Raw genomic sequence first — 27958 nt, 5'->3', positions numbered from 1 at the left:
ATGTTTTTGTTTTATTATTTAATGGCTAGTTATTAAGTTGAGGCCATTTTTGGCATGTTAGTAAGCCTAAAGTAAACAAAACATTATTGATCATCAAAACCTGATTTATCGGCAACTTCTTATTCCGAACGAGGAATGCTAGGGACAATAATTATTTTGAACAACATGAATAACCACCAATCAAATAAAGATATATTTCATTCTAATTTAATGCTACTAATTTAAATTTACTCTTTTAACCCTATTAATTCATATTATTCACACATTGTTCAAAAATATTGTTAGTTACCTATACTTTTCCATTCCGAATTTGTTCTAAGCAGGGAATTTGCAACCCATTAGCTCCACTTGTTTGGACTTTTCTATAAAATTATTTGTGAGAATAGTTCAAATAGTATAACTGAGCACACACACCGGGCAAAAATCAGAGACGCAAAGAGAGATGATTTGAAAAACTTAGTGTCGGTTTAAATTATAGTTTATAACATAATAAATTATTACAAGCATAAACATGATCCTTTATTGAATTATTCATTCAGATTGAAACTGATACATATTAGTATATTACATAGAGACAACTCACAATATTCTCGTTTTTGCTTAGATTGCTAGGATCACCTAAACATTTATTTCATAATATATATATACATATGATGAAGACCTGATATATAATAATTAGTTCACTTGAAATTAAGTGGAAATTTGCGTGATTTATCAGCATGTAAAAGCCCAAAATGCCTCTCAGTTTCTGCACCTGGCTTCTGATTCTCGTCATACATAGCAAACAAATAAACCTCTATAGGTTGATTGGGTCTCTTTGGGGTTCCAGTCCCACTCTTAACATGATTAATCAAATTTTGATAGTAAGCACCTGCATTTTGAATTGAAGTTCCAACTCCACCAAAACTTGGCCAGCCACTCTCAGACACAACAATTTGCAAATTATTTGCACCTATTTTCTCCAAAGCAGCATACGTTGAATCCAGCATAGCATCAAACAAATTCTGGTACCCAACATCATTCTTACCTTGTTGAGTAAAAAGAGCATATTCTAATGGTATATCTTTTTTATTATTAGCATAAGCAAAATAGGGATATATATTAGCAAGAAGTGGTGACCCATTTGGCACCAAGAAATTAATAATCTTTTGCATGTAAGCATTAGCAGCATCACTGAAAGCTCCATCACTAGGTGGGTATGATTTTCCAAGTAGGCTTGAATCAATTGCAGTGGAAGCTTTAATTTGGCCTAAATTGAACGATGCAAGTGCATCATGAATGTTTTGCATGCCGGAAAAAACGTATTGTGCTTCAACATCACCAGGGTGAATTTCATTGCCAACCGTGATGTATCTGAATTTGATGTCTTTTGAATAGGGTACAATATTTATGTTGACCCAATCCTTTGCTGCATTAGGATTAGAAGAAATAGCTTGAAGAGATTCTTTTGCAACATCTACTGTTAACTCTATGTTTGAACCTTTTAGGGCTTCAAAGACTTCGGCTTCTGGAAAGTATATACGCATTCTAGTAATTCCAAATGATTTGTATAAATCAATGGTTTCTTTCTTTGATGGTAAGTTGCCAGCAATCATTCCATAACATACTCCAGGGGATTGTGCAGCTACATCATATCAAATTGAATTAGAAATTATTAGTGATTCCAAAAGAATGAATATATAACATAGATATAGGATCATTTACATTAAAACTTTACTTGATAGTACACTAATTAACTGGAGTATTAATTGTATCAAAATCATTTAAATAAAAAACCTTGTGAACATTGAGTTATTGAATAAGTGGAATATTATAATTATATCAAAATTATTTTGTATCTATGGATCTAGTTAGAAAAAATAAAACAAACAATAGTGATATAATTAATATATAGTCCATATATAGGGTATATAGGGGCAGAGCCTCTCATATGATAAAAGGGACAATGACCCTGAATTTTAGATTTTTTTTTTCTATAAATAATGTATAAATTTTGGTTTAGTTTTTTCTTTAATTTTTTTTAATCTCTTTGTATTGAAAAATTAAACTTTGGTCCCTTCCCAAATTTCATTCTAGCTCCGCCCTACATATATATACATTAATATCAAGACATCAATGAAAAATATTTAAACACATAAATAACATAAAAAAATTTATCAAATAGATAAATGTAAATATCAATTTAATTATAAACCTGTAAATTCCAGTCCAATGAACAATAAAAATCCAAAGAAAATCATGAAAAGCATTGTTACGTTACTCTTGAAGAACATATGAATTATGAAAAGATTAGAGAGAATGGTTTGTATCTTTGTTGTATGAAAATGGAATATAAAACAACTTAGTTATAGACAATGAAAAAATAAAAAAATAAAGAAAAAAATAAATACATAATATATATAATTACTAAGAATATCATACTAATAAATATACAAATATTCTAATGATTCTAATAATAATAATAATAACATATCGAAATATAAAGTATTCATAAACATTCACTAAATTTCTATTTTATTTTAAATGACTAAACTTCATATGAAACAATAATTAATTACAATATTAATACTACCAGGATGGTATGTTTTATGGTGTGGCTAAGATATTATTTAATGGCTAGTTATTACGTTGAGGCCATTTTTGGCATGTTAGTAAGCCTAAAGTAAACAAAACATCATGATCAACAAAATCTGTTTTATCCACAACTTCTTATGCCCATCTTGTTCCAAGCAGGGAATTTGCAACCCATTAGCTCCACTTGTTTGGACTTTTCTATAAAACTATTGTGAGAATAGTTCAAAGAGTATAACTGAGCAGAGACACCTGGCAAAAATCAGAGACGTAAAGAGAGATGATTTGAAAAATTTAGTGTCGGTTTAGATTATAGTTTATAAACGGAAGTTTGTATAAAATTAATTTTATAAATTTAATTTTGATAAAAAATAAATTTGTGTTAAAATAATTTATATTTGGTATTTTTTATATTAAAATAGATTATAATAAAATAAATGTTGTTTGGATTATACTATTTAAAATTATTTTTAGATAAAAAATTATTAAAATAGACATCAACTTAAATAAATTTTTTATATTATTCTACTATTTTAATTTAGATATTTAAATAGACTTTATTAATTAATTTTATAATAAAATTAATATTTACTTATTAAAATAAAAATAACATATAAAAATTGATAAAATATATTTTTATTTCAAAAGTAAAAATAATATATAAAAAATATATGAAAATATATTTTATTAAATTATATTACTTATAATCTTTTTAGTATTTTCAGTATTCTTTTATTTACTATTATTTTAAACTATAAATTTTAATCATTAATGATTTTATTATTAATTATAATTAGTTTTTTATTTACTTTGCTCTTTTTAATGGAATCAATAATTTGTATTATAACAAAATTATAATAATAAATTAATATACAAAAATTATACTTACAAATTTTAACAAAGTCAAACAAAAAATAAATTTTTTTATACAAAGTCAAAAATAAAAATTTCATAAAAAAATATAATTATATATTTAAATATTTGAGTATTAAAAGAGACTATAAGCAAGAAAATAAAAGATAAAATTGATAAGAAAAAATAAATTCAATCCTAGCATAATTTTCTAAATACAGAAGCTACAATTTCCTACTTTTTATAAATACACATTAAGAATGTAAAATTAATTTGGCGTTTAAAGCATAAAAAGCATCCAAACATAAAAAAGAGACGTTCAATACATTCAAACGTGCTTCTTTTCTTTCTAATGCTAAACCTAACACAGCCTTAATCTATTATTAGATTTTTTATTTGAGTTTTTCACAATTGAGATAAAGCCTACAATTTATACATCTTAAGTGACTTTTAATACACTTGTATTCTTTACACTTTTTAATTTCTATATGGATCAAACGGGTGTGCTTTACTGGGTTATGGGAACCGGGAGGGATTAACAAGGATGTGGTGTCAGGCCTTTCAGAAATCGGACCGTGCGACAATAATTTCGCAAAACCGAGGGTCCGATTTGGTGCCGAGAAAACGGATGGTCCGTTTTGTTGCATGGTGGCCACGCGTCGAGCAGTTGTAGCTCCCCAAGAAGTTGCCCCACAGACAAAAGTGATGGATGCATTAAGGAGTCTCACCCACCATCCGAGTTATTTCATTCAGCTTTCATTTTGAACCTCAAAACTCTATAGTTGTGCTTTCTTCTTCTGCTGCTGGTGGGTTTGCATGGTGAAGAAGAAAACAAAATGCCAAAAAAAAATAAATCTAAAGATGTTGATCGCTCTGAACTTCATATAATGCACTATCTTAGTCATTCTGTATGTAAGTTTATTTTTTTTTTAAATTTTATTATTATAAATATTATTGTTAAAATTTAATTATTGTTATTATTGTTAAGATCTGAACTTAGAATTAGGCATAGAATGGTTAGGACTATTTCTAATAATTTTCTTTAAATTTTTCATGATTTTCGGAGAAAAATAATTACTGTTAGTATGTTCATTATTATTATTGTTAGTGTGTTGATGGTATGAACATTGTTGGACGGGGCTATGTTGCAGTTTAAAAGAAAAACGCAATAGTTTATTTTTATTTTTTTAAATTTTTTTATTATAATTATTATAATTTTGAAAGAAGGGAAAATATGAAAATATGTAGAAAATAAAGTACAAAATGTTAACGGAATTGTTATTAATTTTTGTATAATTTTTTTTTTTTAAAATTTGATAAATATTTAATTATTTATAATTATTAGAACATTAAATATTATTGTGGCCTTGCAAACTGGAATAAATAAATAAAAACCGAATGGTTATTATTAATTTTTAAAAGTGTGCTACTTTATTCGTAGTTAATTGTAATTATCGTTCTTAGAAAGTTAATTATTATTGTTATTAGAAAATATATTTAAGCCAACAAAAAAATTTTTTTTTCCTCTATCAACTCGGACCCTACGATTTACTTCATCTGGATTTACAGCATCTCTTCATTCACAAATCGGACCTACCGATTTGCTGTGCCAAAATTGAAATTCAAACAACTCGGACGGTCCGAGTTGTTGGCCCAAAAGTAATGAAAAAGCTGCCCCACATCCTTGTATTGCACCCCAATGCCTCCATATCCGGAGAAAGCACACACAAAACCACCATATCAAAAAAATTGAGCCCTTTCTTTACACCTTCCTCGAACTAAAGAGGAATTTTTTAAAACACCTTTAGTTTGGACATAAATTTATTGTATAAGGTAGCTGGTAGAATTTTTGTAAAAATGTCAGCAATTTGTGCATGAGAAAAAATATGAACAACATGAGAGTGGCCTTTAAAAATACGATCAAAAATAAAGTGGAGGTTCACTTCAAAATGCTTATTTCTACTGTGAAGAATAGGATTCTCGACTAAAAGTACAGCTCCAAGATTGTCGTAGAAGATGGTGGATGCAATGGGTGAGTGAACTCAAATTTTTTCCAAAAGCTTCTGAATCCACACAAGTTTTGTTGTCATATCAGCCAAACAACGATATTCTCTGCTTCTATTGAAGACCTGTTTATAGTTTGTTGCTTGAGGCTACTCTGAAAAATTGAATAATTATCCAAGAAAATATAGTAATCACTTGTAGATTATCGATCATCAATATTTATGGTCCAGTTAACATCTGCAAAGGCTAAGAGCCAAAAATCAAAACATTTTGTGTACTCCATGATGTGGTTGGTGCATGAATTGACTAACCTGATTCATTGGATATGGGATTTCAGGTGAGTGAGAGTAACATAATAAAGATCACCTACAATTAATATGTACAATGTAGGATCTTCAAACAGATCAATGCCTTCTAGAGTCAATTTTGAAGAAGGCATCATAGGGGTAGGCATAGTATTAGAATTACACATAGTAGCTTTATTTAACATGTAACACCCTAATTTTTAGTAGCTTATGATCGTATTAAAAATCTGAGCGCTATTTACCTCTAAACTTTTCTATTATATACTATCTTTATTTAATATTGAACATTCGCGAATATTTCTGGGAGATGTTGGATGAGGTTGAACAAGCCCTTGTAACTGTGTTGGAAGAGAACTGGGGCAGCCTCTCCATCTTGATACCAAGAAATTTGTAGGAGATCCTTCACTTCTCCGAGCTGAGTTGGGTAGTGGTCGATTTCTTTTCTGTGTTGCTTTGTTTGTTTCTTGTTGATTTCTTTTCCCATTTATAACTTGGTTTCTTGCTGTGTATTTTCAGAGATGATTAAAAATAATGACTTTAAACCTCTTAATCACAAAAATATATATTCACATAGCATTAAATACATAGACTTATTCAAAGATTCTCAAATACAAATTCTACCCCTCTAAAACCAAAATAATAAATGACCAGGGAAAAAATAAAATCTAACAACTTAACGTATAAATGTAATCTTCTATACTCCTGTAACTCCGCACTAAACCTTCGCACCTGCAGTTGAAGGGGGTGGAAATAGAGGGTAAGAACTGGAGAGTTTTTAGTAGAGTCGGGGTGTATAGTTATATTCATTGGTATATATTTGGTCAACAATAACAGTCAACAAATACAATTCAATTCAACATAGAATCCAGTCACAAGCACACACAATCATAGAAAACACACTCACAAACAAATATGCGCAAACAAGTATGATGCATGTCTATTCCTATCGCAGGCCATGAGCTCATGTGTCGGTTGCCTACCCGCTCCCGACATTACCCGAGCACAAGTCCCAGATATGATTTTCCAGATACATACAATGTGCATATAAGTCTTACGGCCAAGCCGCATATAGTGTGACTTTTAAATGTATTTCAAAATGCTTACATCTGGAAAACAGTTCTCAGTGTGTGGGCGTCTCCACTATACATTTGGCACTAAGGCTCAAACAAGGTCGCATCTTCTCTCCTGTGGCAGACCGTCTTTTAAAGCTTTTTCTTTATCTTTGTCCTGTGCTCTCCTGTGGCAGAGATCTTTTCAATTAATACATTCTTTTCTTTTCTGTGCTCTGCTCTCCTGTGGTAGAGATTCCTTTAGTTTCTTTTAATTTGTTCTTTTAATTATTTTATTCTCTATTATTTATTAAATTATATTCCTACTTAATCCAACAACCTTTGTCTGAGTTTGGCTTCGAGTGCCATAATCTCTGTAAGCAATTTCTGTCTTATAGGTGCAACTCTCTTGAGCCGATGTATACAAACATAACCTCTGTAAGCAATCTCTGTCTTATAGGTGCGACCATCTTCTAGATTGGTCGATGTATCTCTGGAAAGCAAATCTCGGTAGACTCACCACCATATCTATGCTTATCTCATTTTCTTTTTGTTCTTTCTTTCTTTCTTTCTTTTCTTTCTTATCATTCCATAATATAAATTATTTTTCGCATTATTCCCTCGCCTTTCTCTACGTGTCTTATAGAAAGAAAATCAAAGATTCTTAGTTTAGATTTGTCTTTCTAAAACTTTTAGGACAGTTCTCTGCTTACCCTTTTTATATATCATAAATAAAATAATATTTTTAAATAAAATACTAATATATTATATTGATACAATTAATGCTAGTATAATAATCAAGGAGTATTAACATTATTATTTTTATATCAAAATTTGTTTATTAACGTTCTATTCTGTAAGCTTTTAGAAATTATATTCCAACCTCAAGATTTTAAATATTTTACTTTTTAATCCAATATTTTATAAAATTATTAATTTTAATTTCATATTTAGAAAAGTTACTAATTAATTTTATATCTCTAGAAATAATTCTAAACTCCTATAAAATATCCTATTTACTCAAAATACCCCCAATGCTTATATAATTATTATCTTTTAATCCCGATCTTTTATCAAACTACATTTTCATATTCAAAAATAATATTTGTATTGGTGAAAAATACTCTTTTAAAACTAAAATCTTTTCTTGTGATCTTTCAAAATATATACTTGATTTTAAATTCGTTTTTCGAGTTCTTCGGTTACCGATTTTTCACAGCTTTTAATTTAATCTCTCGGTCGTCAAATCTTGCCAATTTTTTCAAAATACCACATCACAATAGTCCCAAAATGATTAAAACAATCACAACTGAATTATTCCTCATAGCCAAACCAACAAATCACAAGCAACAACAATAATTTAACATAAACTCATTCAAACTCAAACAATAATCAACAAAATCAACATTCACATTTCATTATTATAAAATTACCAAAATTCTACTTCCGTACGAAATCAAAATCAATGAAAATTTTAGAAAAATTTTTTGACCGAACTATCGAAAAAAAATCGTCAGAAATCGTTTGTTTATTATAAAATCCACCTTGCTTCTTTTCTTTGGTTTCTTTATGGCCTTCGCCAAATACAGATTAAATAAGGAAATAATAATAATATAATAATGATAATAAGTAGTAATAATAATAATAATAACATTTATAAAAATTAATTTAAATTTTATCTATTAAAATATTTTTTAATAAGTAATTCAAATTAATAGAATACATCATAATTAAATTATATTTTAAAAATTTAAAAATTTTATTTAATTATTTTTGTTAAAAATAATTTTTTAAAATAAAATCTTAATATAATATAATGACCATTCATAAATAACTAATTATTTAATTTTTAAAAATTTAGAATCCTACGTAATAAATCATTAATGTACTCAGCTTGTGAGATATGGAGATCAAAAGATCACCATTCATTAGATAGAAAATTAAATTTTAATCTCAGAAAATTACGTAAAGTTTCCAAATCCTTCATCATTATTGTCTCCTATAATTACTATATCATCTACATAAGCTAATAAAGATATAGTAGAATGAATAGTAAATCTAACAAGGATGAATCTGATTTAGTGTTATGAAAACCAAAATTATAAAGAGTAGTGTGTAATTTATTAAACCAAGCACGAGGTACTTGTTTCAAGCTATAGATCGCCTTGTCTAATTTACATACAAGAGAAGAATCTGAAGAGATAAAACCTGTGGTTATGATATATAGACATTTTTATGCAAGTTTTCATTAAAAACTGCGTTATTGAAATCAAACTGACGCAAAATCTATCCCTTAAAAATTGCAATAGAAAATATAACTCAAATAGTGTAGTAGGGTGAATGATCGGGCTAAAAATCTTGGAGTAGTTCAATCCCTCAATTTGGTGGCATCCCTTTGCTACTAAATAACCTTTATACTTTTTGATAGGGATGTTAATGCGCTTATTTGTAAAGAAGAAATTTGTTATCGAAAAGTTGATATCCATATTTAAATTTGAATTTGTTCATAAATTCTAATTTGATGCTTTTTTGATCTATTTTCTAATTCAACAAGTGTGATTAAAAATAAAATAATAAATTTATAATTAATATAACATAATATTAAAATTAATTTAAAACATATATACTTTTTTTAGTTCCTTTAGGATGCACATGGATCAGGTGAAATCAGGTTCGCTTTGATCCGGACTCGATTTGAAATAATGATCAGATCTAATTTTGAGACCCTTATCTAGTCATAGACCTGATAAAATTATACCAAATTAGTGCCTAAAAATATTCAGAGCCTGGCTGAATCTTCGGATCGGGTCGGATCATGTGCACCCTTGCTTCTTGATAGTATTATCGGAAACTCGTTTAATGGCAATGGGGGATGAACTAAATGCGATGTCTGATTTTTCATTAATGCATTACTCCTCCTACATGGCCTTATACCAGTGTAAACAGTTAATAGCTTGAGGTATATTTCTTGGAACATTGTTAAGTAAGTCTATTTTGGAAAGAGTAGTAGCTAAAATTCTTGGTTTGAGTTTGCCAATTTTGGATCTAGTATGCATAGGGTGGGTGTTCTGAGATTTTCGAATCTGAGTTATTGCTGGTAATTGGGTTTCATGAGCAGGTACGTATGGGAATGGTGGAAGGAGGTAAAGATGTGGAAGTAGTATGAGTTGGTGAAGTTTGTGAATACAATTGAATTTGGATGAGGAGAAGTATTTGTAGAGGTAGAAAGGTGAGAATTCTGATTAGAGGTTTGAAAAATAGAAGTAGAATTGGTTGGATTTAAACCAAGTAGGAGGAAGGGAGGCATCTAATTTTGGAATATGCGCTATGTAATTCAGGATATATAATTCTGAGTTACATGAAACAGAGGAGTTAGTAGAATTAATGCAATTATCAAACATAGTAGAATATGGTGGAAACAAATTTTCATCAAAAATAACATTTCTAACACTATGATCTTTTCTTGTTTATTTTGATATTTAAAACCTCTTGACTGTGGAGTATAGCCTAAAAATAAGCATAATTCAAATCGATAATTCATTTTGTGTTTATTGAGAGGTTAGATGTGAAGATAGCAAGCACATCTAAAGATCTTTAACATAGAGTAGTAATCAGGTTTAGAGCCATGTAGCATTTCAAGCACATCCAGCAACTTCGTCATTGCTAACTCGTCACGATATCCTTCCGTCAGTCGTCACCTTCTATACTAAGTTTCTTTCTTTGATTAGTTTTTTTTAATTATTTTTTTCAACATTTGATAATTTAGAGTTTGTTCAATTGTTTAAAATCTTTTTAAAATTATTAATTTTCTGAATTTGTATCTCTATTTATTCAATTATTTATGTACTTATTGTTGAATTTTTTTGTCTGAAATTTAAAATTTGTTTAATTTTTTGTTTAATTGTCATATTTATATATACTGCTACTTGTTTTCTTTGTTTAATAAATTGAATAAGATAAGGATATATTTGTAATTATCTTGTTTTGGTTGATCTATTATATATATATATATATATATATATATATATATATATATATATATATATATATATATATATATATATATATATATACTTGTCTCCTTTGTTTAATGAATTGAATAGGATAAGAATACATTTATGATTATTTTTGTTTTGGTTGATCTGTTTTATATGGTATTTGTTGCTTTTGATGTAAGTGTTTAAATTGTTTGGATGTTCTTAGAGTATTCAATTATAAAAAAAAAAAGAGATTGGAGTTAATCTCGTATTCTAATATTAATCTTATATTATTATGGATTATTTTTATATTATGACGAATGATTATGTTTTACTTTTTTGTATTACGATGGAGGATTATTATTTTTGAATTATGATGGACTTAATTTGGTATTAATTTTTAAAAAAAATCTAAAAAAATTAAAATTTAAGTTTAGCATGGATTTATAGAGAGAAAATTCGATGATCACAAGTTTTAGAATTTTGCCAGTTCAAAGTTTATATTCGCTGGTAACTAGTGATGAACAAAAAAAAATTTGTTGACAAACAACTACTAATAAAATTTATACCATCAAATTTAATTTATTTTGCTGTTAAATTCGATAATAAATAAATTATCAATAGATTTTTTAGTAAATTTACCGATATTCGTAATTTTCTTGTAGTGTTTAATTTTGAACATTATATTTATTAAAAAAATTGATGGTTTCAGTGGCTAAGAGAAGGGGGTTGAATCTTAGCCCCCTTTTTCTGCTTGCTAATACTTGCTGAACTTAGAGGAAACTTTTCTGTTTTTATCTCGTCCCTAGTCACGAGACTTTTTCATTTTGTCTCGTCACTTGGTACGTGACATTTTTTATTTTTAGCTCCTATGCAGTAGAAACAGAAATGGAGTAGGAGAGAGAAAAGATTACACCCAGATATATCCTGGTTCAGCTGCTAAGTGCAGTGCAACCTACATCCAGTCTCCATCACAAACATGATGGAATTTTACTATAATCTTCTAGATTACAAATTGTAAAGTGCTAACCCAACTTACAAGGGGATTCCCACAGAATCATGAAACACAACATAGATGAACAAAAGAACTCTAAGACATCTATGGCTTTTTCTTTTAATTCTGCACTCTCTGTCTTTTTCCGCTCTATGGCTTTTTCATACAAACCTCATTGTTTGTCTTTTTCTATGAGACTCAAGACATGACAAAATTAAACAGAAAAATTACAAAACAGAATACATTGAAGGAGAAAAAAATCTGTAAGCTTAGGTAGCTATGAGACTTCTGTGCCTTGCACTCTCACTTTCTTTCCTTGAATCAAACCATGACTGTTCACTCCTTTTATAGAGAAGTGAAGCCTTCACAGTTGAAACACAAAATTGAGCTTAGCTTCTTTTCCTTCAAAACAAAACCGGTTCGGCCATCGAGAGAGAAGAGGAAACTCATGCAAAAACCAACATGCAAATACCTCTAGTCCTTCCTTGGTCATCACTCTTCATCAATCCGAGCGCTCCATCCTTGGCTTCCTCTCCAAGATGGATTTCTGGCCCTTGATGCTTCATGATGATGATGGCTTCATCTGCTCCAATCTCTGCCTCTTCCATCACTTCGCCACTCTAACTACTTCCTGTGGTGGTTGATCAGAATCAGAGACAAGCCATGCCTCCAAGAATCTCTTCCTTGCTGGCCGAATCTTCTTCTTTCTTTTGAGTATGAAGGATCCGAGATTACCTCACCAAATCTTACTACATTTGGTGATTATCTCAGCCACTGCATACTTTTGGTTTTTTTTTCTTGCCATCATTAACTTGATGGTCTTGATGCATGCAGCTTCTTTTTTTCGGTGAGTGTAGCTTAATGTAGCTTCCATGGTTGCTGTGACATGACCGAAAGAGAAGAGAGAAAGAGATGAGAGAGAATGTGAAGTTAAAGTAAAAGCAATTAAATGAAATGTAACATATTGAAGGGTTGCTTTTACTTCCCTTGCTTTGAGTAGCGTACAGCATTAATCATAATGATTCCCATCAAATCAATTTCTCTCTCATTGTTTCAAGGTCTGCAATAACTCCATTTAATAAAATTTGGATTCTATCAAGGAATAAAGGTGATATCCGTTGAAGCATGCATCACATAATCAAAGGAATGGGTTTCTTTTAAGTGAATAAAATAATATTGTGCCCCATTTCCTTTTAATTTCGGACCAAACATTTTTGGTCTCATACCAAGACCTTTAATTGGGCTTGTTATCACAATTGCTGGCCCAATTAATAATAACACTGTTTTGGCCACCATGATCTCAATAATTTAACATCTAGACCGAAAGAAAATTCTTCTAATGGGCTTTGTTTAAATTTGTTCTTTTCTGTTCGGCCCATAAAGAAAATTGCACAGCAAAAATTATTATAATTAACATACTTTAATAAATTAATAATTTTGCTGTTAATAATATTTAATCATCATCAATTTAAATTAGAGTTTTTCAAACTTATCAAAAATGTATTTGATAAATTAGTTAATAATTACTATGAGATTCATTAATAATTTATGCAAAATATATCATTGACATAAATTTTAAGATTCACAACATTTTTTTCTTTTATTGCCAAAGGGACAAACAGGAAACTAAAATAGATCTAATAACTCTAGACATCTTCCACATAATTTTTAACATACCACGTGGTATATATATATTGAATATTTGTGAATATAGATATTTGTGAATTTTAATATAGTTAATATTCAATATATAATCCATATAATCTTTATGGAAATATATTTCATCAATTTATTAATTAGTGTACCGGTTGTATTTGCTTCTCCTGATGGTTGGTCAAGTAACAAAAGTGCGATTGGTTGATACAAAAACTTCTCGATGCTATTGCTATGGTCTTTTTCTTGTAGGACAACTTTATAAGAAAATAGGAAAGGGGCAAAATATAAAAAATTCATTATTATTCTCACTTCAAGTCTGATTGAAGAACAAAATCTGATAGCAGTCGAGGCTCCATCTCTAAATGGATAATATTTTTGTCTTAAAGGATATGAGTTTTTGAAAGTAAAGGAGTAATATCAAAACAGTTTCTATTTTGCTGGTTGGTTTCATTATCACAAAGTTACTCCAAAATTAACTTGGTTTTAAAATATAGAATCTATGTTGAATCACCATTTGGCAGGATTACTAAAACTTGGATCTCTCCACATAATCTTTATAGAAATATATTTGTTACCTAATATATTAAATATTAACTATATTAAGATTCACAAATATCTATATTAATATATGTCGCGTTGATTTTATATATAAAATAAAAGTAATTATGAAAAATATGTGATATAAAATATATATTTTATAAAAATAGCATCAACATACATATCAAGTCAATATTTTAGTTTTAAAAATTTACGTTCACAAATAGAAAAATAAAATATTATATATAATATTTACAGAATATCAAAAAAATTGTGATAATTTTTTAAAAAATATAAAATAAAATATTGTAATTATTGATTTACAAAAATAAAATATAAAATAAAATATTAAAATTATTAATAAATTTTAACATAATTATTCATTAAAGGTTAATTTACATATTGATTACATATTACTTTTTTTTAAAATAGTTAAAAAGAGAGAAATATCCACACTGACACTAAATTAATAAGTTTGAAGTCATAATGTAATTTATTATAGAATTAAAATTATTGATGATTGATTCATTGAAATATATAAAATAATAATAATAATAATAATAATTTCTAAAAAAATATGAAATAAAATATTAAAATTATTGATAAATTTTAACTAAAAAAATATTAAATATTAATTTATGCATGATTGTTTACGTAATATTTTTCATAAAAATAATTGAGAAGAAAAGCATAATAAAAGATGTGAACAATTTATTGAGATAGACTCTATTTTCTCTATATCGAATATCGATAGAGTATTGTTATGAAATTTTTTGTTAAATCAAATGAATGTAAAAAGACCACCTTTGAAATTACTAGAATAGATATATATTGACGGAAAATTTTGATGGGGAATGGAATTTGATATTAATTAATAATTAATTAAAAATAAATATAAATATTTATTAATATATAAAATTATATTAAATTTTTTAATTTGATAAATATAAACTAACTTTAAAGTTTGAAGGATCTCTTCTTTATATGTTTTTAAAATACTTTTAACTTTTCAAAACTAAAAATATATGATTTTTTTATTTATAAATATAAAGTAAGATGTTTATACTTATATTTTTAAGAACAAATTACATAAATAAATCAAATTGGTTTTGAATTTACACAATTATAATTTTTTGAAGTAGGTTATATCTTTGTCCTGTTTTAAATATATGTAATCCACTATAAGATAGCGCGGATTACGTTAAAATTCTTGCAATGCAAAAGCGGTTACAGGATGTTGCAGTTTTTGAACAAATTTAACAATGCATAAACCGCTATAAAGTCCAGCAGTTTATGAAGAAACAATGGCTACCCTAATTCGCTAGAGGGTATTGCGGTTTATGTGTAACTTGACTATAAAACCGCAATAACCAACAACGGATTCTTCATTTGGTAAAGAGATGAAACATTTGGTTTGAGAGAGAAAATTGTGGTTTGAGAGAGCGATGAGGAGACTGGGACCATGACGGACGAAAATTGCTTGTACCGGCTCAACGGCGTTGTTCACATTGTCGAATGCATCAATGAAGAGGTTATTTTGTTTTCTTCTAAGTATTAGAATTTAGAATATAAAATCTAGTATTTAGGGTATAAGAATTAAAATATAGAATTTAAGATTTATAATTTACTATTTATAATTTAAGATTTAAAATTCAAAATTTAGACTTAAAAATTCAAAAATTGCACATTAACTTTATATCTTAGGAACCAAAATCGTATTTAACCCTTTTAAAATACATTAGCATTCGTTCTATATTTTTATTTAGACGGCCATATTTATTTTTCTACTTTATTAAAATTAAACTTATAAAATTTTTAGCATACAATTTTAAGAAAATTAAATTAAATATTTAATTAATGTATATTAATTAAAAATTAACAAGAATCAGATAAGTTTTAGTATCTTGAATTTAATTTCTGTTTCTAATCAAGTATGATAGCGATTATTTTACTGTGAGAAAAACGTGCCTTTGTTATTCAAAATCAAACAAGATTAGTATTTTTTATCAGTAATTTATTGATTAGGTTTTAATATATTAAAATTTTTATATTTTTTATTCTCACTCCTAACAAATTTGATAGATAACAGCTATGTAGTTTTTGCACTATATTAAGATATTTTTAGTAATAATTTATAGTTTAGGCTTGTAAGTGTTAGAATCGATTTAATTAGGATATGGTTATTTTTATCATATGATGCCGTTAAGTAGGTGTATGTATAACTTTCGAAGGCAACAGAATATGCCTCTGCATGAGCAAATCATACCTTATTTGAAAAAGTCTAGTTTGTATCACTTGGTTAGGCTGGTTGGATGAACCTATGGTAAGCGCATTTATTAAGAGGTAGCATCTTGAGATGTACACGTTTCACATGCTATTAAGAGAGTACACCATCACGCTACAGGATGTGGCGTATTAGCTGGGGTTGCCCGTAAATGGAAAAGCCGTTAGTGGGTACCTCAGTGATTTCGATTACTATATGGAGAATGGCAGACCAGTTTGGGAGGGATTTCAGAAGTTATTCAGTGAGCTGCCACCGCCAACTAAAGTCAAGCAGATGACAGTCCATTTCACATAGTTCCATGAAAGGTTTTGGGTTCTACCAGCTGATGCAAGTGATGATACTGTTCGCATATATGCACGTACGTACATCATGATGCTGCTATTCACCCACCTGTTTGGTGACAAGAGTGCAAATCGAGTTCACCTTCGGTGGTTGCCATTTGTGGCAAAGCTTGACGAGATGGATAGTTATAGCTGGAGTTCAGCTGCATTGGCATGGTTGTATAGATGCATGTGTCGAGTGGCCAACAGAAATGTCACCAATTTGGCTGGTCTTCTTCAACTACTACAGTCTTAGATCTTCTGGCGATTTCCCACATTGAGACCGCATAGGTTTGACGATTTTACTTTTTCATTGGCATCCAGATATCGTTTAATGCACTGAGTGTATCATTTATTTGTTTCAAGTTATTAACGTAAACTCACCATAAGACTCTTCCCAATCTTCATAGATCTGTGCTATTGCCTTTTGCTTTTTCAGCCAAACCTTCTTATAAGTAGGCCTGAATCTATAGATTACTTATATAGTTTGTTGCAATACCTTTATTGTAACTGCATCATCGGCTCAAACGAACGGAAAGATCCTCGCACAAATGACATGATAATCAAGCTGCCAGTGATTGCTTGAAATCGATGTAGCCAAGCAAGTGTGAGGTCCGTTGTACCTTCTAACTTTTCAGGTACCATTTTATTACCGAAGTGTGATACGAATCAACCACGTGCATCTTTTATCGAACTCCTTGCATCTCCCATGGTACTTAAGATGATCTGACTCTAATACTCTGTACTCAACTTCACGACGGATGCTATAATTCTTTGCACTCAACACTGCTTCTATTTACTCTGGAAATATTGGCCAATTTGAAATTTCATAGGAGCAGTTCAATCATGCAATCCTCGACCCCCAAAGGTAGAATCTACGTCCGGCTGTTGGCCGATGGCTTCCAAGTTCAAGGTTGAGAAATGTGAAGGATGTTGCTGCTATGTGTCGAAACTTGATGGGTCATGCTTTATAAGTGGATTGCTCCGAGTATCTTTATCACTGTCTCCAAGTATGTCAACAGGTTCTTCATCCTAATCATTCTCTTACATTGCATTTTCAACTAGATCCGATTCGCCCTCACCTGCAAATTCAGGAATTAGACAAGGTGAACTAGCCATCCCAACTGCAATAGATAGAGGTTCAACCAGGACAAGCAGGTGCAACCACAGGCATCAAGGTAGAAGCACCCCCCAACGAAGTCGATTGAGGATTCGGAGCTGATGTCCTAAAACTGTCGACACCAACTTCCAACTTAGTATACAACTCGTGTATTCTCGCTTTCAAAAAACTTCGCTGACAAAGAAACAAAACCTGCATATCTTCGTCGGACCCTATCACAAATGTACCATACTTCACACTAGTTGACACAATAGCAATAGGGATCTTGTAAAATAACTTCTTTATCCCCTTGATCCCACACACCCCAAACTTTTACAATATACTAATTTTTAGCTCTGACAAGGTATTCGATGACCGGATAAATACACTCGGTGATTCTCTATCAGTAAACTTAACAGCGTGCCTTTTACTTTTTTTTGAATTTTTTCAGAGTAATGCACAAGTTAGGAAACTCTCCTCACTATCTATTGTAAAAATGATACTCTATTTCTTCACAATTGCCTTCCCCTAGTATATATAGAGAATCCACGTATACATAATCTGCTATAGGATGCAACGGATTATGCTACCCTTGTTTTTTCATAAACCGCTAGACCCTATAGCGGTTTATGCAAGGCCCAGTTCCTTCAGAAACTGTGACACCCTGTAACGATTTCTGCATTGCACGAATTTTAACGTAATCCGCGCTATCCTACAGTGAATTACGTGCAAATTGTAAACCGCTACACCATGTAGCAATTTACATAGATTTAAAACAGAACAAAGATGTAACCTGTTTTAGAAAGTTGCAATTGCGTAAATTCAAAATCAATTTGATTTATTTATTTAAATTGTCCTATTTTTAAATATTTTTACCATACCAAACATAATAATAATAATAATAATAAAAGTTAATTTGTCTGATTCTTTAACAAATTTGACACAAAAACTAATTTGTTTAATAAATAAAATTTTGACTAATTTAATAATTAAACTTTGTAATTAAAGACAAATTTTTTGCTAATTTTTCCTTGGATTTATTTAAAATATTATTCAATTTTATTTGTAGAGACAAGCATACATTTGCAGAGTAATCACAAGCGGCACCATTCACATTATTATTGGCCTAAAACCTTATTAGGTGCATCAAGGTACCATTTATTGTATCTATAATCATTACCCAACCTATATATTTTCAAGTGAAATTGAGTTGGCCATATTTTGGTGATTTATCAGGTCTGAATAATCCAAAGTGCCTCTCAATTTCAGCACCTTGCTTCTGATTCTCATCAAACATAGCAAACAAATAAGTCTCAATGGGTCCATTAGGCCTCTTTGGGGTCCCACCCTTAGCATGATTAATCAAATTCTTATAATAAGTTCCTGCATTTTGATCACTAGCTCCAACACCTCCTTGTGACGGCCAACCACTCTCAGACACAACAATCTTCAAATTAGGTGCATTCACTTTCTCAAGAGCAGCATAGAGAGAATCCAAAAGTGCATCAAATAAGCTTTTGTATCCAACTTCATTTGGACTTTGCTTTGTGAATAATGCATAGTCAAGACCAATGCTTTGTTGGTTATTAACATATGCAAAGTATGGGTAAATGTTTGCAAGAAGTGGTGCACCATTGCTTGATAGAAAGTTAATGATGGGTCTTATGTATGAAAGTGCATTGTTACTGAAAACACCATCTTTTGGTGGGTATGAGTTTCCCAAAAGGGTTGTGTCTATTGCTGTGGATACCTTGATTTGCTTTTGTAATTTGGCTGAAGAAATTGCTCTTTGGATGTTCTGTATTGCTGGTAGAACAGATCCTGCTGCACCATCACCTGTTGCATAAATGGTTTCAACATTCACCAAAAATATTAAAATATGTAAAAATTATTTAGGGTCCGTATGGAAAACAACAAAAAACTACTTTTTTTTTACTTATAAAAAGTTATATTAATAGTGTTTGGTACAATTTTTTAGATAAACTTTTAACTTTTCAAAAAGTTATTTAAGAACTTTTGAAAAAGTTAAAAAATGTGACTTCTCCTATTTTCAAAAGTTATTTTATCATTTCTATTTAATGCACAATTTTAAAACAAAGACTTTTATAATAACTTTCCAAATACAAAATAACTTATTTAAAAATTATTATTAATAAAAATCCTTATATTTTAATCTCATTTTTTAAAAGAACTTATTTAAGAAGTTTACCATTTTTTAAAAGAACTTATTTAAGAAATTTAGGTAAACTGAGTCTTAGTCATCCAAAGTCCAAACTTAACATTCTAAGGTTATTACCTGGGTGAACTTCGTTGCCTACAGCGATGTACTTGAACTTAACGGCTGAGGAGTAGGGTTTAATGTATTTGTTGACCCAATTATTGGCTGCGTTTGCATTTGTGAGGGATTGGAGTTGGTCATTGGGGACACCAATTATCACTTCTATGTTTGATCCTTTTAGAGCTTGAAGGGCTCCTTCATCTGGATAATATAACCGCATTTTGCTTATTCTGTTTGATTTGTATAGATTTATCACATCTTGCTTGCTTGGTAAGTTGTTTCCATTTCCACCATAGCATACACCCACAGATTGTGCACCTGTTGCGTCGTATATGATAAGCGTACACTAAAAATTAGTTATTAAATCATCAATAACAATATATAATATATATTGAAATAAAAATACATATTAAAAATAAATTAAATAATATATATTTAGATATAAATACATAGTAATTAATTTAGTCATTGATTTTTTATATACATAGCAAAAAAAAGCGCAATATTAGAGTGTGTTATTTAATTTCTTTGCATTCATTAACAACTAACAGTAAATGTATAATTAAATTATAGGTTATACTAGGTAATTAATAATTTTTTTGAACAACATGCTGAACAATTACCAATTAAATCAAAACACATTATATCTCCAAATTATTTGCCTAAATTTTAATATTAGAATAACCATTCGCACACTTAGTGAAATGAACATCCGATATATCTATTGTTCACATTGTTTAGTATTTTCATTATCTATCTATATTTTTTCTTAAATTATATAAACTATATTTTTTGTACTTTTTCTTTTCTGAAAACCTAACCTACACTACTTGTGTATTTTCTTCTACCATTAATAGAACAAAAAAAGAGTTAATTTAACGTTTAAAAACAGAAAAAAATATACAAATAATACAATTATTTCAGACCTGTGAAGTCTACTAAAGTGGAGAACAATGCTCCAACAAGCAGCAATATGATAGCCATGCTTCTTCTTGAAATTTCTATATCCATTAATTGTATTATATGAAAATTATAAACCAAACTCAACACTCCGATATGTCTCTTTTGCTCCAAAATTCGTACCTCTATATAGGGCTAAGGTGGTGGCAAAGGGTTGGCATGAATTGATTTGGATAAGTAGATGCCAAAGACTTTAATTTTAGTGCCCCGTCAATCACTCCATGGAAACTATATGCTAATTAAATTTATGTCTCACTTTGAATTGATATATCCAAATTTATTATATTCTATAGTTCCGTATAGTACCGATGACTTTAATAAGTTGCTTAGGAAGCAATAATAATACGAAAATGTTTGGAACTCATAATTTATTCGGAACTAAAGAGAGTTTTTTTTAAATATATTTATTTTCTTATTTTATATTATTTAATTATTGATTAAATAAATAAGTAATTTTAAATATAGTAAATATATAATTATAAATATTATATATATGAATATTAAATTAAATAAGATAAATTTGTATTATTTTTTTCCTTAACATTATTCTAATAATATATAACACATCCATTAGTGTAGTTCATTGTGTCATTCAGCCTAACACGAAGGAATAATTGAAATGTTCCAAGTTCCAACCTACTAAAACTAGCCACAATGTGGAAGCAATCAAATTCAAACGTCACTAATTTTGTTCACTTAGCTATGTAGTCAACAAATTAAATTGACATGCATCCTTTGCATTTATATGTACTAGGTCGAATAGTCGCATACAAAGACACGTTAACACATTAGAATTTAGACGTTACATCTTCCCTATTATGCGGGGTATGCTAATGTTGAAAGTTCAATCTTATGGTGGCTGTGTAGGTACCATTTTTTTCTTCAAATCGATCATTAATAGTGGTATTTTCACTCTTAATTATTAGTAAAATAATGCAAACATGTGTATAAAAGATGTTATTTTCAAACAAAATGTGGAAAATTTATTGACTCATAGCTGGTTTTATTTGGACCCAATCTCTTCGATCTCTATCTAGATGTTAACTATTCTATTCAAGAAAATAAAATAAAAAGACGCAGATGTAACATCTCAATTCTTTTGAGTAATATTCATTATTCAATAATTAATTAACTAAATTCATATATAATAATTAAATAATGAACATGATTCAAAAAAAATTGACATGTTATAACACATACATAGAAAAAAATGTATAGCTTAAGATGCTTACTTCAATACATATTATAAGTAATTAAGTATATATAGAATGAGAAAAAACAAATAAGTGAATTTCTCTTTTTCTTTTTTTCTTTTTTTTTCCTCTGTAATGAATACACTCTATGCACTGATTGAATATGTATGTGAGTCTTTTCAATAGATTAAAATCAGGATAAAGAACAAAATTGTGGCGTGGATTAGGGATTTAGGATGTATGAAAGATTTCGTTCAGACTTCATCTTCATTGAACAAGTTCATACATACATAGATACATACATACATACATACTTGAAATTAAAGGACATATATATTATTAGATTAGACTAGACAAGAAGAAGGTGGCACAATCAAGACAAAAAAGGTGGCACACTTGCAAAATCTACAGAAAACCTTGGATATAAGATTAAACTCTATACGAATATTATTAATTTTCTCAATCAATAAGTTAATCAAAAGGTAATAACTTTGGAAAACATGGCCAGGAAAATTTACATTTTTCATGAATTGGCCACCACAGTCACCAATAATTGAGAGTGGATCCTCTCTAATGGCAAAAAAATCAGATGGTGTCAAGTGTTTAATCTAACTATTCATTATTCTCTCTCTTATTTATTTTTGATCTCACTTATAGAATTAAAGATGAGAGATCACACTTTATTCTCTCAAGTGTTAAAAAAATGGAGAATCCATTTCCCCAATAATGCTTCTCGATCGATGATCATAATGTTGGGCTTCAAAAGAACTTGACGTAGTCTCAATTCAAATCCACTTCGAGGCCTAATCTTGGATTTTCTAGATTGTTTATTTACTTGAGAAAAGGCCTTATAAACAAACAGAACAAGCTTAAAGATGAGTTTAATCACTTATTTTATAACTTTTACCAACCATTTTATGTTTAATCAAAAAATAAATACTTTGAACGCCTAATACTCGAAACATATAACAACAATATATAGTTTTTATTAGTATTTATTGGATTGCAAGTTTACAAATTGTATATAGTACATTACATTATTGATCTGTTTTTGCCATGGGCACAAGTACTATTATACCCTTATTGTAGTTCTAGACAACACAAACAAAAACACAATGTTCAATCGAAGGTAAAAATTAACGGTTTATTTGTCTTCACGTAAAGTTGATATTTGAGAATCGTTAGATAATTTGATTTATCTAATAATTTTCAAATATCAACTTCATATAAAGACAACATATGAGTCTTTACTTCAGTTGAAACTAAGTTGATACTTAGGTGACTGATCAGGATTAAAGACACCAAAATGTTTCTCAGTTTCATCACCGGTCTTCAAATCTTCATCAAACATAGCAAACAAATAAGTCTCAATTGGTCCATTAGGCCTCTTAACAGTTCCACCCTTAACATGATTAATCAAATTCTTATAATAAGTTCCTGCATTATCAACACTAGCAGCAACACCCCCTGCTGATGGCCACCCACTCTCAGACACAACAATGTTCAAATTATTGGCGCCTAATTTCTCGAGCGCCGCGTAAACAGAATCGAGTATTGCGTCGAACAGATTCTGGTATCCAACATCATTGTTACCTTGTTGAGTGAACAGAGCATACTGAATACTAATGCTCTGTTGGTTTTGAGCATATGAAAAATAAGGGTACACGTTTACAAGAAGTGGTGCACCATTTTGGACTAAGAAATTCACGATTGGCTTGATGAAATTCGATGCTGAATCGGTGAAAACACCGTTGCTTGGCGGGTAAGAATTCGTTACTAGGCCGGTTTGAATTGCGGTGGAGACTTTGATTTGACTTTGTAAATTTGCGGAATTAATTGCATTCTGAATGTTTTGCATTGCAGGGAGAATGTTTTGTGAGTTAGAGTCACTAGGGTCGACTTCATTACCAACGGCTATGTATTTGAATTTGACATCTGAAAAGGCTTTGATATTTGTGTTGACCCAATTAGTGGCGGTTGTGGAATCAGTGAGGGATTGAAGGTTGTCATTGGGGACATCAAGGATTAATTCTATGTTTGAACCTTTGAGGGCTTGGAGGGTTGCTTGATCTGGATCATATATGCGCATTCTTGTTATTCCATTTGATTTGTATAAGTTTATCACTTGTTGCTGACTTGGTAGGTTGTCTCCATTTCTTCCATAACACACTCCAACTTGTGCATCTGCAACCCAAAAATGAAAAATGTGTGATTTTCATTTGTGACAGTTTTTTAGTGACACATTAAAATTGGTGGCAAATAGGGTGAAATGGTTGATTTAAAATCTAATATTTAACTTATATTAATTTTTACTTCAATTTTTCAAACAAATTTAAACATAGTTTAAAATTGTTTTCTAAATTAAAAACTTAATTATTTTAGTCCCTTATATTTTTATTTATGTTTTTTTTTTTGTTAAACTATCATTGATAGACAGAATTAGCACATAGAATAAAATTAAACTGCATTTTAATTATTGAAAATAAAATTGATACAAATAAAACGCTAAAATTGAAACTCATAACATACAATTAGATACGAAACATGTGAAAAAAGAAGGGTTTTATGTTCATTTTAATTAAAAATGAGATAATTGATCCAAAAATTTAGTTATTAAATTAATTATCTGTATAAAATATATATTTAAATATAAAATATACAAAAAAATGAATTAGTTTTACAAAAATGTTATTTATATATTAAAATTAACTACTAAAATCAGCTACTAATGTATTTATATATAAATACATGTGTAGTTTAATTTACTTTTAATATATATTTATATTTTAATATGTATTTTATACCGATGATTAATTTTAGTAATTAATTAATTTTAATATACACGTAATATGGTCAATATATTTATATCTAAATATATAATAATTGATTTGATAACTGATTTTTTATATTCACATACCATTTTTGTAACGCATAATAATGTAGTATCACATCATATTTTGTCATATATAGACCACATTATTTGAGAAACCATAGATAAAAATGTAAATGAGGGTGAGAAACTAATATACCTGCAAATTGCACGGAGGAAAAGATTCCAATAAGCAGGAATATAGCAGTCATGGAGGTTTTATCCATTATATATCTCTACGTGATTGTATGTGAAAGATATATAAACCAATTCTTAAAACAAACACTTAATGCTCTGAGTTGATCCCTCTGATCATCTCTCTATCTCTATATATATTTGCATGCAAGCTGGCTAAGTGGGAAAGAGTCCACACAAGTTGGGTACGTCACAAATTAAACAAACAGTAATGAGAATTGATTTTTATTGTCTTTTAAATATTTTCGTTAAAAAAAAAAATTTGTGACCGTCAATCACGGAGCAAAGAAACAAATATATGAGAATTGATGAAGGGCATTCTGTTCAACTTGAAGGAGCTCAATTTTGTTCACTTATAGCGCAGTCAATTAATTGAAACGACCTGCTTTGTATAATTGCATGAATTAATCAATTGTGCTAGATGGAGCTAGCTAGGTCGAATAGCGAATAGTCGCATACGTGTTAAACAAGGAGCAGCCAACTTATATTAATAAAAAGGATATACTATCAAAATACAGTATCTAAAAATTTATAAGGCTAACAAAAATAATTTTAAAAATACTAATAATAAATAAACTTTTAATGATTCAAATATGATAAAAGTAATAAATTTTTTTTATAAATGATAAGTATTTTTTGTATCTAGCAAACGTATGGTTATAAATGTTAAGTTTTAAAATTTTAAAATTTTTCAATCATATCTTTTGAATTATTTTTGTAAGTGGTATAAATCTTTAAATATCATTTTAACAACAAAAAAAATTATACATATATATAATCATTAAATTAATTATTATATATTTATCTATATATTTATGTACATATATATATATATATTATTAGTTTAATTTATTTTAAATATATAATTTATATTTTAATATATAATTTATATTAATAACTAATTTTAGTATACAAATAGTATAAAAATATATGTTTTATCCATGCTAAAAATTAATGACAATATATTTAGTGTTTTATATATTATATGTATTTTATAATATATTATATATAAATTACCAATACATATATGTCCTCACCATAGCTATCGTTTGGCCATACTCGTGTTCAAAGTTCAACCCTTAATATGTTAGCCGCCCCCCATCACTCTCCTTTCAACCACAATAATGACAATAGTATTTCCACCCTTTATTGTATTGATTATTTAGCACAACCTTAAGAAAAAATAGTAAGATGCATATGTACAATGTAGTGCTTCTCTTGTTTCTAATTAAATGTTTACTTTTAATTCATTTACTTGGATTAAAAATATTTTATTAAAATGTATTACAATATCTATTATATATTATTAAAATCAAAATTTTCAATTAATAGCATAACTGACGTCACATATTTTTAAAGATATTTTTATTTATTTTATTTGATTTATTTAAATATGTTAATTAATTATTTATTTATTTAATTTTATTGAAATAAATATTAAATTACTTAATGTTTTATATAAATATATTAATTATAAATAATTAATTATATTAATAATTTTATTTAACTATAATAAATAAATTGATTTTGTTTTAATTTGCTTTAAATTTTTATCTTATATATTTTGATTAATAATTTTTAAAAGTATTATAATCAATTATTTATTTGATTTGATTCAATTATAATTAATTGATGATGTCAATTATTTAATTTAATTAATTTAAATATATGTCGTTTAATTTAATTTATCGTCATATTAATGTTTGAATAGTTGTTTACCAAAAAAAATTTCTTATTTTTTTCTTGATCTTAAATATTTTTATTTTAAATTTTATATTTTTATTCATTGTTTATATTTTTTATTTTAATATCAAATCTAATATTTTTATTAATATTTTTTTGTATTTTATTATCTAATAATTATATACCCACTATCAATTATATAATCGTGAATATTTCTTCAATTTATTAAAAAACCACAATTTTATTCTTTTCAAATTTATTTTACCTATTTTTTATTTCATAACTTATTTACAGTAAAAAATATATATATACTAAAAGAAAATATCATTATTATATCAATTGCTCTTTCATTTTCGGTAATATCTTTGTTTTCTTCTATTATTCTGTTCAGAAGAGTTTTTACTCTTCCATATTTAGGAATTATCTGAACAAAATTGTAGAAAGTAGGTTGGAGACACGATATTATTGTCATCCTCCTATTCCGAGTTTCTAATGTCCCGATGGTGGGGAGTGTTCCTATAAGGACTCCGACGCTGAAGTTAGCATGGGTCACAAGAGAAATTAAGTTAGAAATCATACCTTAGTGTATGTATTTGGAGTAGTGCATATATTACGAGGTTATGATGTTATGAGCTTCTCTTTTCATGAACTACTCTCATCATAAAATGTTTGATGTCTTATTGTGGTCTCCTTTTCTATGATGCTCTTAGGTCTATATATAGTTATTGTTGTAACATTCTCCTTTAATAGTAGAATGATAGTTAAAATGTAACAATTAATCTCATAAAATTGAGTTATTAGACATTAGAATGAGTTATGAGGAGTTAACGTTCTCTTTGTAACATATGGTTTGGAATCCCAAAGAATACTTAATCATCAAACTAATTTCTTAAAACTTTTTATACTCTTGAACTCGGTTCTTAGTATTGGGCTTATAGAAATATTCTAGAACAGACCCTCAAGTCTAGTATGTCTTTTTTTTCATATCTTAATCCAAATATCTCATCCTTTAAGGTGGAATAACTTTTTATTTTGCTTACTTTTCTTATAAAGTTTGAACTTTGACCATAACTTCTATCGCTAGTAAGTTATTACCCCGATTTATGAGTTTGGGAATTAGATTTTTTAATCA

The 27958-nt window shown here is 28.6% G+C and overlaps 3 protein-coding genes across 3 annotated transcripts; all 3 read right to left on the bottom strand.

Annotated features, from left to right (window-relative positions):
- Nucleotides 1–680: 680 nt before the first annotated feature.
- On the bottom strand, nt 681–16725 carry LOC112772423 (glucan endo-1,3-beta-glucosidase-like). Its single transcript, XM_029297360.1, has 2 exons — nt 16620–16725; nt 681–1624 (listed from the first exon to the last, which is right to left on the bottom strand). The coding sequence occupies exons 1-2, from the start codon at nt 16723–16725 to the stop codon at nt 681–683; spliced, it is 1050 nt and encodes a 349-aa protein (XP_029153193.1).
- A 1936-nt stretch (nt 16726–18661) lies between these two features.
- LOC112789257 (glucan endo-1,3-beta-glucosidase) lies at nt 18662–21104 on the bottom strand. Its single transcript, XM_025831075.3, has 3 exons — nt 20853–21104; nt 19945–20244; nt 18662–19484 (listed from the first exon to the last, which is right to left on the bottom strand). The coding sequence occupies exons 1-3, from the start codon at nt 20935–20937 to the stop codon at nt 18844–18846; spliced, it is 1026 nt and encodes a 341-aa protein (XP_025686860.1). The 5' UTR covers nt 20938–21104; the 3' UTR covers nt 18662–18843.
- Nucleotides 21105–23045: 1941 nt separating this feature from the next.
- Nucleotides 23046–25269, bottom strand: LOC112789256 (glucan endo-1,3-beta-glucosidase-like). Its single transcript, XM_025831074.3, has 2 exons — nt 25109–25269; nt 23046–24263 (listed from the first exon to the last, which is right to left on the bottom strand). The coding sequence occupies exons 1-2, from the start codon at nt 25173–25175 to the stop codon at nt 23332–23334; spliced, it is 999 nt and encodes a 332-aa protein (XP_025686859.1). The 5' UTR covers nt 25176–25269; the 3' UTR covers nt 23046–23331.
- Between the last annotated feature and the right edge of the window lie 2689 nt (nt 25270–27958).

This window comes from Arachis hypogaea, chromosome 3 (genome assembly GCF_003086295.3).
Source record: "Arachis hypogaea cultivar Tifrunner chromosome 3, arahy.Tifrunner.gnm2.J5K5, whole genome shotgun sequence".
Classification (NCBI taxonomy): Eukaryota; Viridiplantae; Streptophyta; class Magnoliopsida; order Fabales; family Fabaceae; genus Arachis; species Arachis hypogaea.
The sequence above is the reverse complement of the archived record's forward strand: the minus strand, read 5'-3'. Positions and strand labels throughout refer to the sequence as shown.

Excerpts from the sequence above, each read along its gene's own strand:
- LOC112772423 (XM_029297360.1), bottom strand. The coding sequence starts at position 16,725 with ATGCCAATGCAGCTGAACTCCAGCTATAACTATCCATCTCGTCAAGCT. Across the intron at positions 1,625-16,619 it reads GCACTCTTGTCACCAAACAG|CTGCACAATCCCCTGGAGTA; the intron begins GTGGGTGAATAG and ends GATATGATGTAG.
- LOC112789257 (XM_025831075.3), bottom strand. The coding sequence starts at position 20,937 with ATGGATATAGAAATTTCAAGAAGAAGCATGGCTATCATATTGCTGCTT. Across the intron at positions 20,245-20,852 it reads CACTTTAGTAGACTTCACAG|GTGCACAATCTGTGGGTGTA; the intron begins GTCTGAAATAAT and ends ACGACGCAACAG. Across the intron at positions 19,485-19,944 it reads AGGCAACGAAGTTCACCCAG|GTGATGGTGCAGCAGGATCT; the intron begins GTAATAACCTTA and ends TTTATGCAACAG.
- LOC112789256 (XM_025831074.3), bottom strand. The coding sequence starts at position 25,175 with ATGGATAAAACCTCCATGACTGCTATATTCCTGCTTATTGGAATCTTT. Across the intron at positions 24,264-25,108 it reads TTCCTCCGTGCAATTTGCAG|ATGCACAAGTTGGAGTGTGT; the intron begins GTATATTAGTTT and ends TTTGGGTTGCAG.